The sequence below is a fragment of the Uloborus diversus genome, chromosome 9 (genome assembly GCF_026930045.1).
Source record: "Uloborus diversus isolate 005 chromosome 9, Udiv.v.3.1, whole genome shotgun sequence".
Taxonomy (NCBI): Eukaryota; Metazoa; Arthropoda; class Arachnida; order Araneae; family Uloboridae; genus Uloborus; species Uloborus diversus.
The window spans coordinates 34,047,960-34,069,037 of NC_072739.1; the positions used below are offsets into that span (position 1 = coordinate 34,047,960).

Sequence of the window (21,078 nt, forward strand, 5' to 3'; positions counted from 1 at the left end):
ATAAAATCGAAACTGCCCACCGACTAATGAAACAGCAATAATCTCGATATTTTTTTCCATGCAACACTCCAAATTTATTTTTAGCTCTCTGAAATACTTTTTCAACGTCAACATGTGTGATTTAACATTAATTTATGAAAAATTACTTACTTTAAATTAACATTAATTATGTTTCTTATGATGATGAAATTGGTAGGTAATCTAAAAGTGTAAAATAAAGTGATTTTCCAGTTCTATTAACCTGTGCTAATTACTGGATCACAAGGTAACATACACTGGGGTATCAGGTGCCAATTACTGGTGATTTTGGTAACTTTTTATACACATATTTTTATAAAAATATCAATTCAAATATTTTTGATTTTAGTGAACTAAATAGATGCACAGATGTGCATTCTTTAATAAAAAATATTTTCAAGTGAATATTTTTTTTTATAAGTAATGAGAACAGAGGTAAGTTTAAGTGCAAACTCTTAAAGTGCCAATTACTGGGGTCGTTACCCTGTCTGACAGTGAACCATCTGGAGATCGTAACTCAATTTTGATGAGAAGTGCAGATACAACTAGGACTCGACCGATGCATCGGCGCCGATGGTTCAAAAATTTAGCCATCGGCATCGGCATCGGCGGCCGATGCTAACTTGCAGGAAACATCGGCCCATCGGCCTTAAAAAACATCGAAAAGCCGATGGAATTGGCCGATGTTTTTGAAAAAAAAGGACTTTTGTTGTTTTACTTTTTAATACAAAGTAAAGGGAGTTATTGTTTTCATATAAAATTGTTTATTTAAATTTCAGTATGAATTTCTATTTTAGTCACCCCTGAAAGAGTTTTAATACTGCATTCAGGTACCAAACAAGTTAATTGTTGCGATGTTTCTTGCGGTGGATGTAGGTATGTGTGTATCTCTCATAAGTCATAACTCAAAAGTGGTAAGCTGTAGAAGGCTAAATTTTCTCATGTGGGGTGTGCGTACGTTCCAGTTGTGCACTTCCCTTTTTGTTTCGGATCGGGTGTTCTAGAAAGCCTATTTACTCATTTTTTGTGGCTATTAATTACTTATTTCAATGCAAAACTAATATAGCGTCTCAGACTGACGATCATTCGGTGATATATTGCCGAATTGGAGACTATGGAAACAAATATGAGATGGCGAAACCGGTTTTGTTTCATTTTGTTAGATTCCCGTTGAATCGACGGTAATTTTTAATTTTTCGATATATGAATCACAGTAATGCAGTCTTTTCTGTATCGCTTCGGTGGAGCTACAAGTTTGGGGCCCGTCGAAATACATTTTGGGGCGCTATTTCTCTATCACAGAAGTTGTAAAACATTTATCATAAGCATTTTTGTAACTCCTACGGTTCCCCTATGGTTATGGGGCCTCTCGCGCAATTGGAACTTGCTATACATGAAATACACCACCGGCTCAGTCAATTCCAGCCGAGGACTGCAGTTTCGTGCTTATTAGCACTCATCAGCCCGGCATAGGACTAACTGAGCTGGAGGTGGAAAACCTCTTAAGGAAGCCAAGAGTGCCAAACAAACTGGTAGCTAATATAGAATTAGCACTGACCAGACGAGTGACCGAAACAATGGTTCGGTTCAACTCGAATATTGCAGGCAAAGCAGGTATATTCAGTAAGTTACCGCCCTATAGCCAGGGCTAAGGCGGAAATACATGAAATACACCGCCATCTCAGTCAATTCCAGCCGAGGACTGCAGTTTCGTGCTTATTAGCACTCATCAGCCCGGCATACTGAGTGCTAATAAGCACGAAACTGCAGTCCTCGGCTGGAATTGACTGAGCTGGCGGTGTATTTCATATATTTCTGCCTTAGCCCTGGCTATAGGGCGGTAAATTACTCAATATGGACTTTGCTATATTTTAAATCCGCCACTGCCAGTCAAAACAAACTCGGGTGCAAGTTTTAAAAGGGTTTTTCTGCTCAATGTTTATGATTATTTTGAACTCTATTTTTTACGACGATTTTTTATATTTCCGAGATTACTTGCGTGTCCTCCTCCAAATCCCTCAATTTCTGAAATTAAATCTAGTTATACTTTTGAGTTGTTTAAAACTAACACCATTCATAAAATTAGATATTTTTCTTTTCAAGCTTTATCTGTTGTTTAGGAAGAATTTTGAGCATTAATGTAAGAAATTGATTAAAGACGTTTTGAAGGGTGACATAATTCGGAAATCAAAGGACTTTTGAATTTTTTCTTCAGAAGTGCTAAAGTAGATTCAGAAACTCATTCGAGGCGTTGGTGGTACCAGTTCTGTACTAAAAAAATGAGGCCGAAGTTTAATGTTGTGAGTTACTCCAAAATCAGAGGGTGACCCCCCCCCCCCCCAACCCACCCTCGTCGTTTTAAGCTTTCTTAAATATTTAGCGATTATTTATTTCGGTCAAGAAATATCATTTTTCATATTTCTTATTCTTGTTTCACTTATATTTCGTAATGCGCCATCTTTTTTGCATCATTAATCGCGTTCGATTTTTTTTTCTGTTATAAGTAACTATTTTTATGTATTTATATAAAATCAATGAAAAAGTTATTTTCGTTTTCATCATATTTTTAATGATACGTTATTGAAAAGTTTCAAGGATTTTCTATTCTGCAGTTTTTTTAATTTCAGAAAATATTTGTTAAATTGAAAAATTTAATTTGAACTTGTTTGTAGTGCTTCATAAAAGATTTAACAATCAAATTGTTCAATATTACGTGTGCAAACGTCATATCAAGTAGTATATGTATTCAGTTATTAAGTTGGTGTAAATATTGAGTTCGTTTATTGTGAATGCGTTTTAAGAACCTCGCTCTTTTCATGGCTATTTCTTTTTTTCTCAAAATATATGTCACTGTTATAGCTTTTATGAAAATGCAAACTTTTCCGTTCATAAATTTTAAATAAGTATAAAAATATTCCTATTATGATTTAATATTGTAATTTATCTGTTACCTTTTTTGTTTAATTTGATGACTAAAAAATGTTTACGTGCAATCTTTCCACTTTAATTGCGTAATTTGTTGACGGTTTCATAGTTTATTCTTAGTTATTTTTTTTGAATGATTAAACAACATAATTTAATGTTTTTTTTAACTATGTTTAATGTACCTAAATCCATACATTATTACAATATTACTGAAATCTTAGTTATATGTTCAATTTAAAAAAAAAAACAAAAAAAAAAAAAAACAAATCAATTGGTTATTAAACAATCTTTTTGTTTTTCTTCCTTTCTTTCTTTCTTTTTTTTTTTTTGCTGTTGTTCTTTGTCTTCCATCATACAGCAGTCAAAAAAGGAGACGCATAACTACACCCATACAGATTGTACGTAGAACGATACAAAAGTTCGGGGGACATGCTGTATAAAACCTTACCCAGAATAGTTCACATTACCGAAGTACATCCACCTTCAAAAGGTCACCTTGAGGGACTAGGTACTTCTGTCAGTGTTCATATAACTTTTGGAAACACTCCTGGAAGCCATTTTTTACTACCTTCTGTGGTGCAGCTTTATCTTCTCCTGACGGAAGAAAGCGGCGTCCATGCAAAAGTTTTTTTTTTGCTGGGAACAGGTAAAAGTCACACGGAGCTAAGTTCGACGAAAAGTTTACGTTATTTGTTTGTCATATCAAAGTATTGACCAATCGAACCGTGCATTCTCAATACTCAACATGAAAGTCGCGTTCTTCCCCACGATGAAGTTAAAGCAGCAGCGCAAGGAACTTTACAGGAGGTTGCGATAAATGTCTTCCAGAAGTCCTTCTAAAAGCTATACGAACGTTGGCAGAAGTGAATAGTCGTTCAAGGTGACTATTTTGTAGATAGATTTATTGCGGTAATGTGAACTATTCACAGGGTAAAGTTTTATACAACTTGTCTTCGAACTTTTAGATCATCCTACGTACGTATGAGTTTTCAACTTACTATTTCATAATGTTTTTGAGTGACGCAAGTTTACGCTCATGAAGACATCACAAGAGAATTTGCGATAACTAAGGAGGCGTTCAAAATGGATATTTCGTTCATCCATATGTTCTTAGGTACATATGCATGTACAGATGTGCCGAAAAAACTTGTGAAGTTTAAATTGGGTGATCGTAAAATAGAAATTTAGGTCGAAATCTGATTTTTTTTTTGATTACAATTCCTTATATTTAAGGAAGTAAAGTGAAATGAATCAATGATCCTTTAAATTCCTGACAATCTCATCAGTTTATTTCTGTTAGATTTTTCTTTTCTTGCCATCGGCCAACGGCATCGGCCATCGGCCATTTGGAGGAAAACAATCGGCCATCGGCCATCTTTGAACAATCGGTCAACAATCGGTCTCGGCCCATCGGCCAAAAAATGCCATCGGTCGAGCCCTAGATACAACCAAGGTCCGACTAACTAAAAGTGAGGCCCAAGGCCCACAACGCTTTTGAGGCCCCCTCTCTATTCTATCACTAGAAGTCTAAGCAAAATAATGTTCAACATTTATTTAACAGAGGAATTTTTATTATTTTCACAAAAATACATGATTTTTCAGTACAATGCATAAGGTTTTTTAAAAAATTGAGGCCCTTAATGAAGATGGGGCCCCAGGCCCAGACCTAGTCGGCCTGTGCGGTAATCAGGCCCTGGATACAACTTTTGTGCTTAGCACGGCAGTAAATGCTTTAATTGTTATTTCCAAGCAATTGTGAATACATTTCAAAGAGTTTCTGTGAGTAAAAAATAAAAAATGAAATGAAAACATTAGTTTTCAGTTATTTGCTTGTTGTAATCACAAATACATTGGTGATTTTTTTTTTTTTTTTTTGAATTTGAATTTGATATTCTTTACTTGGTAGTTTTATACAGAAAATAATTGTAAAAATATAAAAAAAAAACAAGAATTTTTGTTTAAACGTAACGAATACTTGTTATGTGAAAAGGTAGGTATTTCAAATCCTTGTTACGGTACAAGTCGTTTTTTTCCTTTTTTGGTTTTAGGAAAACAAGTTGGGTCATTTCACGGTAATTTAGACATTTATGTAAAGTTCGTAAATTGACCTTTTTTTGCCATAACTTTTTAATTTACTGTTTGATTAGCATATTATTTTATTTTGAAGTTTTCGTACCAACACACCAACTCCAATTAAAATAATTTGCAAATCAAACAGTAAATTAAAAAGTTATGGCAAAAAAAGATCACGTTACGGACTCTACATAAATGTCAAAAAGACCGTGAAATGACTCAGTTATATATATATATTAGGGTGGGCCGAAATAAGCCGAAAAATTTTTTTTTTCGAAATCAATTTTTGGATAGGGCGCAAAAGTTGCGTAGTGAGCTAGTTATCTCTCACAAAAAATTTCTTGGATATTAAAAAATATCTAGCCGGCGCTATTTGACACTGAAAAACCGAAAAAAAAGAGAAAAATGAATTTTTGTCGAAATTTTTTAAAAAAAACTAAATTCCAAATATTTTGCTGGAATGCACCGAAAATGTTATATAATGAGCCAGTTCGAGCCCATAAAATGTTTCATTGATTTTAATGAGCATTTAACCGCTTCTTTCCGACATCAAAAATTGGAGAAAAATGAAAAAATACTGAATTTCTTTAAAAAATCAATGTGAAAATTATTTTTCAAAATTAAATCATAGACTAATTAATTAAATAGCGCCATTAATCATAGTAATTATTATCACGCAATAGTATCATACATTTTCGAGAACTACATATGTAGATAATAAAATTTTAAAAAAGAAATCTTCAAATTTGATTTATAATACCTCATGCATAATGAATATTATTTTTTTGGTATAATATTGTCCCTTGTTATCAAAGATGGAAGTTCTTTCCTAGCTTGAAGTTTAGCACGAATGTATCCATCTCGTGCAGTTTCACCACGAACTTTTATTGCAGCTTCGGGTATTAGTTTCACACAACGTTTCACAGCTTGCGTGTGACAGGGAAATTTCTCGAAAGTAAACTCTGTAGAATGTTCTTTGCACATTTCTTTCCATTGTTGGTCTTTTAGATGCATTGTAAGAGGTGGCTCTGTTACAACACAGTTTGCCCAATCAACTAAATCAACATAATCAACGGCTTCAAAATTGAGTTTAGGACGCTCAAGAATCGTACACCATCCGAGCTCTTCGTCTTCTTATTTCTAGAGTTCAGAATGCGCCTAACAGCTAATTCCCGAATGTATTTTCTTGAGTCAAACAACATTGTCAACAGTAGCTGTTCAGAATGAGCGAAATATGCATTACTTGACCGAGAACTTTGAAAATTATCTCCTTAACGTTGTCTGGAAACTGCCTTGCAAGAGAAATCATTTTCCAAAAATGTTGGGCGCGGTACTGGCAGTTCGGTCTCATTTTCATTTCAAACCACATTGGAGCATAAACTAAAATTACATACTTTACAAGCATTGTAAGGTTTTCTGATGGAGTTGGAGTGTCTATATAGAAGCGTAACAAACGATTTGTAGTTGTCAGCCATCGCGCATGACTGACTGAGTTTGCCTGGGCTACTGTCAGCCACGCTTGAAGGACAACTACCATCTTTTACGGCAAGACAGATTCTATACAAATATTGTTGTTCAGTACTCAAATTTTTTTATATCTTCCATATCCAAAACCAGAAGATTGCAGTCAATTTTATCAAATTTGACCACCGGATTTTTTTCACAATCTCTAAGAAGTTGTTCGATAGCTCCAGAATATGAATGTGGCCACTTAGTGCAACCGTCCAATTCCAGTATAAGACGCCTCAGTGGCAACTTAGAGTGGACATTGGACAATAGAGAGGACCCCTTTAATTGCTTAATTCCCAGCTGTGGAGGTGTAGAAATACAGCATTTCTTGTCGGAGGGTTTTGTCTCTTAAGTGGGTCATAAAGTCGAGAGGAAGAAATGGCTTGAGAAAAAGAATACTTGCGTTCAATTCATTAATCAGTTTAAAGAACTTCAGAGGATTCACATTTTTTTAATACTCAAGGGCTCTATTTGTCTAATATATATAAAATAGTTATAAAATAATCTTAGGAATAATAAGAGTAGTTGAGCGCCGTTTATTATCCAGGAGAAACAATTGGAACCGAAGATTAAAAAATTAGCATCTTATGTAACTATTTTTTATTTGAGTGTGTGCATTTTTTAAAACTGGCGTAAAAATGTCGCATAAAATTGATTGAATTTTCACTGTTTTTTTCTAAGTAACGTATTGCGTAACATTTCAGTACTTACTTATTTCAAAACTACTTTTTTTTTAATTTTTCCAATGTTTCAGTCTTAAAGGAGCGTAGCTAAATATTCTACGAAATGTATAAAAGTCTTTGAGGATTTCAACAAATTCACTGACAGATACTTCCAATGTTTGCTGAAAATAGCTTCAAACTTTTATTTTCGACCCCCCCCCTTTTTTTTTTTTTTTTGAAAAAAGTGCATTTTTGCCCTTTTTTTCAGTTTTTCGAGGTCAAATAGCGTCGGCTAAATATTAAACAAATTTAGCGAAATTTTTTATGGGTAATAACGGGCCCATATAGCAACTTTTCCGCACTATCCAAAAACAGATTTCCAAAAAAAGTTTTTTCGGCCCACCCTAATATATATATATATATATATATATATATATATATATATATATATATATATATATATATATATATATATATATATATATATATATATATATATATATATATATATATATATAGCATTTTATTTTTTACTTTTAGCATATTCATTGACTCCAGAAGGAACTCGTAACTCACCGACTATTATAAGAAAATTGATAATTGAAAGCCTGAATCTATTGCTTGATAGTGGATTCACGGCATAAAATAACAAAGAAGATAAGTTTGAAATTTTAAAATCAATTTAGAAAGCCAATTTAGTTTAAAAATTGCAACTAAATCTTTTTTCTCCCTCCGAGTCAATTTTAAAATAATGTCTTCAATTATTTTTCGTAACGTCAAATTTTATAGCTGTGGTTTTCATCAAGATATGACTTCTCAACTTTGTTTAACTAAGCTATGACATTTTTTCCAGTATAAACTACGAATAAAATAGCTAAATGATCCTTGTGACGTGTGATATGCTCTTCTTACAGTTTAAAATATCAGCAACTTAAATAACAATTTATGAAAAGTGATTTTTATGTACAGGGCAGTAGGATCGCACACTGTTGTGGATCGGACGTAAACCTTTCTTTGGTGATGTGTACTAGTGTACAAAATGTAAAAAAAAATAATAATAACAATAATATATATATTATCCTAAGGAAAATGTCATTAATATATTTTTTAAGATAATAACAGCTAAATTGTTTCTTTATTGAGAAGTGCACTTGTGTGAGAAAATTCTTTCTCCCAACCTCTTTGAATCGTATATTGTCACGTAGATTAATATTTTTTTCATATTTTTTTTCATAAGACTTAATAATTAGAATGATCAGTAATACTTAAAATGATAAAAAATAATAATGTAAACAGATGAGATTGAATTCAACTGTTGAAGATTCAAATAATAACATTTGTCATTTGAAAATTAATTAGTATTAATTATTTTTCTTAAAAATTAATTATTTATTAAGTATTTGCTTTGGTAATTGCTTACTACCGTAAAGATAAATCCTATCATAAAAAATATGATGAAATGCAAGAGTTTACAGCTAATCTAAACACATTTTTCAATTTTACTTCTTTTAAACATTAAATAAAATTAGCATAGTTCTTGATAATTAAAATTTCATTTTTATATTTTATAGTATTTTTTTATTTTAAAAAGTTCTCTCTATGTCAAAATGGGCAAGTAGCATTGTTTGCTGGCAAATCACTGAGGGTTGCTTGCAAAAATCACTCCGGTTCCGAATTCCTCAATTTTCTTTGTTTTTAACTGGGATTTGTCAAGCTCCAGCAAGCTCTGGGCAAGCAAGCATACACGTGGTGGAACGGTGGACACAAGCCGAAATATTAGGCTATATAGGTAAGTGATATGTTTTTGAACTCATTTTTCTCCTAATAATTTTTTTTTACACAATGCATTTTTTTAATTTTTAATTTTTATTTTTTTAATTATTTTTTTAAGAATGCATTGTGGGAAAAGCTCGATCAAGCCAAGATGATGCCCAGGTCCTAGTAAAATTTGATGCCTCTCTCACAAAAAAACTCGCACACTTTCAAAGCAGTTGTTTCCAAAAAATCAGGGGAAAAAAAAGAAATTTTCTGTTTTGGTGCCACTAAAAGTGTAGTACCCGACAAGCAGGACCGTGCGTTAATCAGCCTCTGATTCTGAGTTAGGCTCGTCATTTAGGGTGGTCCCTTCTCCTCCATGTGACTTTGATATAGTGAAGTTTTCCCTAACAATCATATCAGTATAAATTTCTTTAAATAAATAAATATGCATTAAAAAGTAACAGAATTATAATACTGTTTTGGACAGAAAAAAAAGAAGAAATAGTAATGATCAAATAGCTTAAGAAATAAATACATTCCCATGATATTCATATTTTGAGTGATAGTAAAAATATTATAAAAAGAATGGCAAAGTTTAATTTTTTATTCAATAAAATAGTTGTTTACGCAATAGTTACAATTGTGCTGAAACATGTATGTAGCAAGAATAAAATGAAATCACATAAAAGCTATTTAGACAATGAAAATGGTACATCCGTATTGGGAATGATAACCAGCTAACGAAAATGGTACATCCGTATTGGAGATGATAACCAGCTATTGTTGGGGCAAACCTAGCCTGGCAGCATGTACTGCTGTAACTAGGATCTGCGTAGCCTTCACAAATCTGCCACGTTAGGTTTTCCCCTATTGTCTCTTCATCACTACTGAAAAAAAGTAGTCAATTCAATCAATTCAACTTCGACATGGACTGAAAATTCTTCAGTTAGGAAGTTTATTCCTGAGTCAGAAGGTAATAACTGAGTGGCGAAAACGAACAAGTGTAAGTTCATAGATGAGGTTTGTAGCAGGGATTTGAAACCGCACGCAAAAACGTAAGAACAGAGCAAAGATAACCCAGAAAATAATGAAGACTGTAGAAAACGGATTTCTAAGCTATATACCAAACGCACGAGTGCTTCACACATCATTTTCGAAGGGGGGGGGGGGAGAGGGAATGATATTTTCTCAAGTGCAGCAAAAGTCAGGGATAGAAAAAGAGAACAATTTTAAGTATAATTTGGGAGAGAAGAAAATGTAAAAATACAATTTTGAGCGACAATAAAATGTGTTAAATCCTTTTTGACAACTCTCGTGTTCTTTTAATAGTTATTTCACTACCTCATTTAGTTTTCTTGATAGCATATGCCTTGATAGGAATGTGCCAAAGAACATGCTGCTTATTAATTTCTGGGCCAAGAAGGAGCCAAGACGGGTCCTTTGTCAATTTGGTCTCCCTGCTCTACCTTCCTCTATACAACTTACAATGCCCAGAAGGGGAGAGTTTCTAGTTTTCGAATAGGCATCCATCAGGGACGCCCGAACTTAAATCTTTAAGCGGGGTGTAAATTCTCAATTTGCCGAATGGAACTCCAAATTTTGCCGAATGATGATAATTTTGCCGAATCGTCAGACAAAATTCTCCTCATTATGATAATTTTGCCGAATCGTCAGACAAAATTCGCCTAATCATGATAATTTTGGAAGGTCGCAATGACTTCCCATCTGCCACAGCCTCTCATCGGACTTCGTCGAAACCACCTAATTTGTTAATATTATTTTCATTCTATACGTTTTATCGTGCATCGAACAAACTGAATGTTCATATACATTCATTCAGGATATCTGTGAGAAACAAGAACCCCAACGAGTAGGATCCCATCGCAACTTGTGATTGCGAAAAATATGATTTGAATTCACGATATCAAAACTCAAAGTTTTTTTCAAAAACCATTTTTATTCGTTGCCATCATGAAGTTTTAGGCTGGCGTTTCTTATCGCTGATATAGACTCAAAATTGTTGAATTCTTTCCCGAAAGATGTTTTAATTGCCTTTACTTACGTTAACTTTTCACTTCTTACAACATAAAATAACTCCTGGAACAAATTTAAAAACAAATTTAACGATTCACTGAAATGTAGTCACTTCTTCCAATTGGCAGATCATGTCACATGCCGTTTTAAAAACGAAATCGACCAAAGAAATGACAAAAGCAAAATGATACTCGAGTCATTGCATGAAATTTTTAGTCACAATAATACTCCTTTGCTCAACGTCTTCATTCACATGAACTATGGGCTTGAACGGCCAACTACTAGATGTGCGACTAGAAAGCTGTTTTAGGAAGAAACCTGCTCTCAAAATATCTTATGGGAATGATCTTCGCCTAGAATTTTCAGGTTCTTCCTCTTCAGGGCCTTGGACTACTATTTCAGGTCCAAGATTGATGGTTGGAGCTCCCCAAGGCTGCAGTTCAGCGGATGCAAATAAGTTGAAGACGCTTCCCGTGAAGAAGTATACGGTAGATGTCGTCACAAAAACGGTACCCCAGTTCTTCAGGGTTTGCTGCACAGAGAAAATAGGAATAGAAGATTAATTTGTGCCACGACAAAAAGCAGGTCTTAGTTTTATTTAAGAAACAAAAGAAAAATGTTGTATTTATATGTTTACTTATTAAGACTCGTCCACTTCACGAAGCTGTATCAATCTCATTTTTAAAATTCTGAAAGTGATGAAATTAAATAGCTTTAAATACTAAACGAAATCACAAATATTTGATCGATTTCTATCACATTTTGAACTATGATACTCTGGCCCCAAAAACATGCATGGCTGATTCATGATAATTTCTCTGTTTAAGTAAACTAATTTAACATTCAAACCATCTTTCTTTTTTTTTTTTGAATATTCAACTTCGTAATATCCAAAGCCGGTTGCTTCCAGGATCAAGTGGATCTGTAAGCACCCAAGTCATACGCAAAAGATGTGCAGTAACGTGCAGGGGTATTAGCCACAGTGGTACCATTGGTTGCTCAATGCTCAATACAGGACTAGACATTTGGCGTGACGTCAGCATCATCGTACTTGAACCATCATTTGACATTGGGTATTGTTCAGGGGATGAATGCCGTTTCTGTCCGGGGAGGAACGACCGCCGTCGACGATTACGGCAGGAACCTAACACCGCTACGAACCAAATCATTCAGCTGAACGTCACATCGGGCTTCCTCATTTGGGGTGGCATAACGGTTGATTACAGGACATTTCTGATACACGGAAGTTTGACAACTGATAGCCCGATGTTTTGCCTTTGTTGTTGGTTCGCTCCCAACACAGTATTATAACCAGACAATACCAAACCAGGATTTTTAACATCCATCTCTGGTCTCGCCAGATATGAATCCTATGGAACACCTGTGGGATCTCATTGGACGTGACATGAACCATAAGGACACACTGAAACAAACCATTTATGATCTGAAAACAAGGGTGGATGTGGGTTTAGTCAAGGTTACCTCAAGCATCCATCACGAACTCATTGATAGCACGACTCGCCGAAGCGAGCACATCAAATAGCAAAAAATTAGTTAATTTTGAATAATTTTTTTAAAAAAATCATTTGTGTGTGTGCATATCCATCTCACCAACATCGCTACTGAAATTTTCATGACGCTGCGCACATTCTTTCTCGGTATTGCAATTTCACTTTTGCGAAGTGTTTCTGTGGAAGTTTTTTTTTAAAGAACGGAGAACATAGCAAATCTTTCATTTGGAAAACTGCGGGAAGTTCTGTAAGTCTTCCAATTCAGAACCTGATGTTACACTCTTTAAACCCTCCTACAATTTTCAAAATATTTCTTAAATCGTTTAAAAGAGTCAATGTGCATGTCCTAAAAATTAAGTGTTGATCAAATCATTTCTAAGTTATAGATTGAAATCTGCATGTAATTCGAAAGTAAAAACTAAAAAGTTATTTTTTTTTTTTTTTTTGAGCACATCAGTTCATTAAAGCTTGCTGCATCAAAAGTTTTGTGAACGTAGAACATTTCAAATAGTTATCCCGGCCGATTTTTTTTTTTAAAGTTGTTTTAGGATTTCACCATAACCATTAAACGACATGCACACATGTGCTGTACATGTATCATGACATCGCACCTGATACGTTTGACTTTTAGATTTGGCAAAACCTGACTCAGAATTTACTGCTTCATTATTTTCTCTTAAATGCCTTCTATTTAGACTAATTTTGTAAAAATATTTTATTCTTGAAATCCAAACGAAAATCGTAAGTAATTTACAAAACTTTTATTAAAAAAAACGGTTTGATACACTTACCCCATCTCTTATAGCCCATCCTACGAAAGCTGGTGCTAAGAAGCCAGAGACGTTTGCAACGCAGTTCGTGATTCCCATCAAAGTCCCTAGAGTCAAAATAAGAAGAAACATACATTTTCATATTAAGTACTCCAAACCTATTGGGAGCAATATTAAAACAAGAGTTAAGACTAGGCTTGCCAAACGTCCCGGTTTGACCTGGATGGTCCTGGTTTTCAGGCAAAATCGGGTGTCCCGGTCGGTTTACTTCCGATCCCGTAAAAAGATAAATCTGATTAGATGACCAAAAAAGTCTAAAAAAAATTAACTGTGAAGGATTATTTTGGATAATTACTTTGTCATTTGTAACATAGACTTGTAAACTTAACATCGAATCAGCTTATGAGGAATTTTGCAACAAAATTAAAACCAAAAAAGACTCCCTAAAAGGAGTCCTAGCGCATGAAAAGTACATGTAAATATTGCTCTAGTTTTTATTCCTCATTCAAAGTATTTCTTCTTACTAAAGTAACTAAAAAATATTGACATGAGAGAAATAAAATGTTTAAATTTATCTACTTGTGTCATTTATTATTACTCCTGGTTCAGGCTAATAATTAGTATTCATTCAACGCATTGGAAGAATGAGCTACTCTCTAAAAATCAGCCAGGGATGTGTTCCCTTTAGAGGTGTTTGTGATCCGGATTTTCTAAATATTTTGGTCTAACAACACATTCTAAAGTTGAAAAAATGTAAAAAAAAAAAAAAAATGAAAACTTTTAAAATGTTTCTTTTTAATAATTTTTTTTTTTACATATTTAAATTTTTTTCGGGGGGGGGGGGGATCCAGTTCCTCTTATTTTTTGAAAATATCACACTGTCGTCAAAAAATTTCACTTGAGGCTTTGTATCATGCCTTTTTTTCCTTTTGAATACTCGCGACGGGGATTTGGTGGGGGAAGGTTATTCCGGGGATATCCCGGTTGAACATTTCAGAAATCTGCCAAGTCTAGTTAAAACGATATTTCTTCCCAACAGCATGCGTCGGAGAAGGTTCATAGTAAAGGTTATCGGACTTACGGATTTCGTCGGACAGTCTGGGCTCCAAGCACTTACCGGATTGAAAACTGACCGGATTTGAAGTTGATCATACTTAAAAAAAGAATACTACTTCAAAGTTGTTTTAAAATTTCAATTCTAATCCTTTTAGTCAATAGGGTTTACATTAATTGATATCAATCACGTTTCTGATTTCTGCTATGTCTCATCGGATATCTAGTGGCTAAAGAGTCATAAATTGGTAGTGAACAATATTGTGAAACACAACTACTTCAAGGTTTTCAAGTACCCGTTTTCAGAAACGTATAAGGTTGTTCTTGTAATTTGTTGTAAAAAAATGTGCAGGGTTATTATTTTTAATGGTGTAAGATTACACAACTTCTGGAGTGAGTAAGGTAACGGCACCAGTAACAAACAAGGGTCCAATAACAATTTGGATTTAAATAATAAGAATTTTAGACGGGGTAAAACTGATGTTGATGTGGGCCATGAATACGGTGAAACCATCAAGTGTTTTCAGAGTGAATTTTATGAGCCAGTTGGTATTTACAATGCAGTGGTGGAAGGTTATGAACAGATACCACGAGGTCGGCTGTTGTTTCATGTTCATTTGAGTTAAATAAGGCTTTAGTTCAAAAAAATGAAGATCTTTTGCACATTTTGAAGAGAAAAAGAGAATTTTGACCATTACTCATCCTCTTCTCATCCTATCTGTTACTGGGTAATCATCAGATTTTTTGGGTGTCTGTTGCTGGGGGTCAGACCGTTTTTCGAAATTCAGCAAATAAAAATAGAATTCACTAATTCAAGGATCCAGAAGCAGCCAAACGTTAGATGAGATGTAGTTGCATGAGAGAAAAATAGTTTAAAAATTCTAAGTACATTAAAAGGCTCAGAAAGTTGAGTTAATCTGAGAGCGATATTTTAAGCATGTCTGTTACTGGTGCCGTTAAAATAGTGCTGATTTTAAGAAAATTAATTGTTGGAGCAAACTTTCACGATGGTTTGTGTAATGTTCCACTTAGCGTCATACTGCTTTAAAAAATTGAGGGTAGACTTCAAAGCGCATGCGTAAAGATTAGCATCGACGCAAAGCTTACCAATTCTATAAACGAAATCAACAAGGGTTTCTGCGGCCAAGCAATAAGCTAGTAAGATAAGCATATCGTGGTTGCGGGCTTGACTACGCCCTGAGTATTATTTCCTCCCTTTTACGCTGCACGTCTTGTCTGTAATTGAAATACATATCGAATTTGTGTAAAGTTGACAGGTGTACATTAGTTGTGAGAAAGCATGAACTTGATAAATAATGAATAAACAAATGATTGAAGCAACATGGAAGGAAACAGCTGTAAAGTAAACAAAAGATAAAATAGTTTTCAACCGTAAATTGCTATTTTTAAACTGTCACAAACAAATTTCTATGATTATGATACAACTAATTAGTTTATATGATATAAAAGAAATTATGCGCATATAATTAGAAGTTTAAAGTGTAACCCGATTTATTTTTATACTTTCAACTTAGAACCTATAAAAAGAAGTTATTACCTGATCATTTAATAACTTTTGGATTATTTAAGTCGTCGAATAGTTAACTTGAAGTATAAAGTCAACTTGCACTTAAAAATGAATAACGTTCCGAGAAAGTCCTGATGAACGCTTATTTTTGCTGAAGTGTAACCTTTCAAACAAATTTTCTGTAATCTTACTGATAATTGCGGTGCTAATTTACACACAAGTTTGTGAAACCTTACAACTTAGTAACATTACTATGGTCTTTGATGTAACCTTCTCAAAGCAATGCGTTACTTTACACCAGTAATATAATTTTAAATAGCATTGGAAGCAGCAATGCTGCAAACAGATTGTATGGAGTAAAATCACACCAAAATTTTTAGCATTAAGTTCATAGAGGGGTTGATAGATATACATTTATGTATTCAACTGCAGTAAAATGATTTTTTTTTTAGTTTTAGACTTTTTAACATCATTTTAAGTGAAACACAAACGAGCTGTTAAAAAAATTACACAAAGCTCTATGAAATGCACAAACAATTGGGCCTATGTAAATAATAGTAACCCTAGCCATAGTGAACTGCATGTGTGTATCTTGGATTATGATAAATAGAGCTTAGTTGCACATTTCGGACTCCATGTCGACGTTTCTAGCCCAATTGTTTTCTCTCCCACTGTGACCAAAAGTTGTATGTTGATGGTGCCCGGATTTGGTCTACGTAAATTATAGTAACCCTATCTATAGTGGACTACATTTGTCTATCTTGGAGTATAATGAATCGAGCTTACCTGCAAATTCCGGACTCATGTCGACGTTGGTGACATTGAATCCCGAATAGATAAACCCGTTGAAACATACCGAGAGAGCTAGCAGTTTTCAAGCCAAGCTGTTTTTAAGACCACTGTGATTAAAAGTTGATCGGTGAAATATTGTGCCAGTGGCCACTAACCCCTCCTTCTCTTTTTACGTTGAAGGTGCCCGGATTTGGTCGACGTAAATTATAGTAACCTAATCTATCATGTACTGCATGTGTCTATCTTGGAGTATAATGAATCGAGCTTACCTGCAAATTCCGGACTCATGTCGACATGGGTGACATTGAATCCCGAGTAGATGAATCCGTTGAAACCCACCGAGAGAGCTAGTAGAGCTACGATGACTGCAGGGTCGCAACCCACGAAAGCTACAGCTAATACTCCTAAACCTGGACCGTAGAACGCTGAAAACAAACAATTTCTTGATATAATATGCTATAGTATAGGTCCGGTGCCGTGACATTGTGAACGAGAACTCATTTATTTTTTCGGTAATTCAGTTTCAGTGAGGTGACAATCGTTTTGGCACAGAACTCTCTTTGGCTATTTTCCGAGGACTACTTCGGCAGTAACGAACTCTTTCATGGTTAGGCCTTATCTTAACTGAAGACGAGATTATGTCTATTCTACTGTTGGTAGGTAAAGGGAAGTAATTGCAAATTTTTCATTTTTCATTTTTTTTGTCACCTATTGTACATTAGCTTTATTGTACAAGCTTGCTTATTTGGTTTCCGCTGAAGGGAAAAAAAAAAAAAAAAACGTGAAAAAAACGTCCAGTTTCAACATTTTCCTATTGTTAGCATTGAATCCAAAACGCGTATCTTCAATTATCTCGAAAACTTATTTCTGCTGATACTGCCGTTTACCTGTCTACGGCAGAATTAATGTGCAAAGTACTAAGTATAGATTTTTAACTTAAATAAACATTAGCATGATATTTTGAAGTTTAGTTACTGTGCTTTCAGAGATGTAACACCCAAATAAACTCTTCGCACGAAAACCCAGCCATAAGCACTGTTAATGACTTAATTGCTTATCGATTTTTTTTTTGTTTAAAAGTTTTCCAGGATACTTCGTTCCTTCATTTCTTTTTATAATTCAATTAATTTTTCGTTACAATGTAATAAGTCATTATTTTTTTTTAAAATTTTGACATGTAAGATGTGAAAAAAAAGAAAAGACAGAAAGAACTTTAATTTAATGTTTTTAGTTAAGTTTCTGGAAGAAATTCAATTCATTTTATCTAAAATAGAATACCAATGCTTCCTTTTGTGCCCCGAATATTTAGATTTCGAATATATTTATACTTGCATGTTTTAGGAGACAGAAAAAAGTTTGTCATACAATGCGAGATATATTTTTACGTAGACTCTATTTTGACAAAGGTAAAGAATTTATTGAGTTCAAAGCTTAATTCACTAAATATTTACTTAAAGTTAATTGGTTCTTGCTACATTTATTTACTTTTTTTTAGCTGTTCAGATTAGATATTTTACATAGGTAAACATTATTTCTATAGTTCAGTCCTGAATTTGCTTTTTCTACGTGTGTACCCTTAGACATTGGGGGAAAGCCGGTTTTCGAGACTTTTCAACTCACCTACGGAATTCATGATCTTTCGAATGGCTGTAATCCGCAGATTGGAATTTTGCCCTCATTTTATCAGCTACCAAACTGGCAAAAACGCCGAAAATAGCTTGCGTCAAATACGGAAGAGCAGATAGAGTTCCATTCTGAAAACAGACAGAGACCCTTACAATAAAGCAACTGTTACTATTGCTATTATTATTATTATGAATATTGTTATTATTATTATAATGAATATTGTTATTATTATTATTATAACTCGTATTGTTGTTATTAATAATATTAATAAAATGGATTTTCCGAGCACGAAAATAATTTTAAATTTTTTAAGCAAAAACATTTGTTGTAAGTAAAAATTCTTTTAATTAAGTATTAAAGTAGTAATGACAATTTAAGATTTCGCAAAAGCGTTAAACTCCCATGATTTTCGATAATTAAGTATTGACTTAATTGTTGTGAGTAATTAAATTATGTGTTGACTTTGATTTTGCAATTAAACAATTTGAAATACATGTAAGATAAATCAAATTTGCATAGATATTTGTAATAAAGCCAACACAGGTTTCATAAATTTGACATTAGTGCACATTACACGTATAGCTGTAATTCTCTTTGTAGACAAATTTTTGGAGCAAAAATAAAAAAATTATTAGACAAATCATCTTTCGTTTCGCATTTTCTCTATAAGGTAATAATCAAATTTTTGAAAAAGAAAAAAGAACCGATTTAAAAACGGTAGCTGGAAATAGAAATAGCTCCAAAAACTAAACTAGTATGTTGTGGCCATCACGAAACTTTTTTCTATATTTTTCTTTTTTTTCTGATCCCTCCCCATGCTTGACGAGGAAGCAATATTCCCAACAAAAACAAAATTACACATGCAAAAAACTTGACGAACATCCCAATGTGTGAATTATTGCAAAAGCAAAGCAAAGAGCGAAAATTGAAAGTTATTTTAAAAGCCTTGCTTGAATTAATTACAAATATTTTATTTGTTAACAAACATAAGATGGCAACAGTTAAAAATTTTAAATCATTGAGATAATATTTCCGATCATTTTCATACAATTAAAATCACGAGAAATACGCAGACGACAATCTATTACGATTTATCTTTCTTATTGTTGCATTAATAAAGCTATTTTTATTCGCAAAAAAAAAAAAAAAAAAAAAAAAAAATCAACGCCTCTTGGAGCGATTGGCGTCAAAATTGAATCAAAGCCTGTTTACATATGGATTCACATATATTCCAAATTTCAACCAGAACGTAGCATTACTTCTTGAGATAGGGCACTCACAATGGAAAAAAAGAACGGGCGATTGCGCTACCCCCTTTTTACTTTCTTCTATATCTAATATATAGAAGAAAGTATTGGATTCGTGCAAATTTTCGAATTTCGAATTTTGACGGATTCGAACGTTTTGAGGTGTGCTGAGTTCATTTCGACTATTTTTGGAAAATGTCTGTCTGTCTGTGTGTGTGTGTATGTATGTATGTGTGTGTGTATGTATGTGTGTCACGTCTGTGTGTGACCAGTTTTTTGTGGCCGCTCTACAGCGAAAACTACCGCATGAAATCGAACGAAATTTGGTACACATATGTGCCCGTATGTGAACTTGTGCCCATTGGTTTTTGGCGCGAATTCCTCCAAGGGGGGTGGAGCAATGGGACGTTTTTTGGGTTACGCGTGCTTGCTATTCCTCAGGAAGTAACTGGCGGAATCAAACAAAATTTGGTCCATATGTTGCCATTAACAGGAACAGGTGCTGATTCAATTTTGGTGTCAATAACTCAAACGGGGGTTGAGCTATAGAACGTTTTTTTGTCGTCAATTGTGACTGCTGTATCTCAAGAAATAATGAACGGAATGAAAGAAAAATTTATCGGCAAGTAGCCCTTAGTGGGTATAAGAGCTGATTTTATTTTGGTGTCAACAGCTAAAAAGGGGGGGTAGCGCAATCGCCCGTTCTTTTTTTCCATTGTGAGTACCCTATCTCAAGAAGTAATGCTACGTTCTGGTTGAAATTTGGAATATATGTGAATCCATACGTAAACAGGCTTTGGTTCAATTTTGACGCCAATCGCTCCAAGAGGTGTTGATTTTTTTTTTTTTTTTGCGAATAAAAATAGCTTTATTAATGCAACAATAAGAAAGATAAATCGTAATAGATTGTCGTCTGCGTATTTCTCGTGATTTTAATTGTATGGAAATGATCGGAAATATTATCTCAATGATTTAAAATTTTTAACTGTTGCCATCTTATGTTTGTTAACAAATAAAATATTTGTAATTAATTCAAGCAAGGCTTTTAAAATAGCTTTCAATTTTCGCTCTTTGCTTTGCTTTTGCAATAATTCAAACATTGGGATGGTCGTCAAGTTTTTGCATGTGTAATTTTGTTTTTGTTGGGAATATTGCTTCCTCGTCAAGCATGGGGAGGGTTCAGAGAAGAAAAAAAAGAAAAATATAGAAGAAAGTTTCGTGATGGCCACAACATACTAGTTAGCTGTTGACAACAAAATAAAATCAGCTCTTATACCCTCTAAGAGCTACTCGCCGATAAATTTTTCTTTCATTCCGTTCATTATTTCTTGAGATACAGCAGTCACAATTGACGAGAAAAAACGTTCTATAGCTCAATCCCCGTTTGAGTTATTGATACCAAAATTGAATCAGCACCTGTTCCTGTTAATGGCAACATATGGACCAAATTTTTTTTGATTCCGCCAGTTACTTCCTGAGGAATAGCAAGCACGCGTAACTCAAAAAACGTCCCATTGCTCCACCCCCCTTGGAGGAATTCGCGCCAAAAATCAATGGGCACAAGTTCACATA

At 33.9% G+C, this 21,078-nt stretch overlaps 1 protein-coding gene across 1 annotated transcript in view; it reads right to left on the minus strand.

Moving 5' to 3' along the window:
* Window positions 1-10,408: 10,408 nt before the first annotated feature.
* Window positions 10,409-21,078, minus strand: part of LOC129229378 (putative inorganic phosphate cotransporter) — a 31,848-nt gene continuing 21,178 nt past the window's right edge. The window contains 5 exon segments of the mRNA XM_054863671.1: window positions 10,409-11,511; window positions 13,282-13,367; window positions 16,903-17,058; window positions 18,254-18,302; window positions 18,304-18,387. Of these exon segments, the coding sequence (XP_054719646.1) occupies window positions 11,314-11,511; window positions 13,282-13,367; window positions 16,903-17,058; window positions 18,254-18,302; window positions 18,304-18,387 (573 nt within the window). The 3' untranslated portion in view covers window positions 10,409-11,313.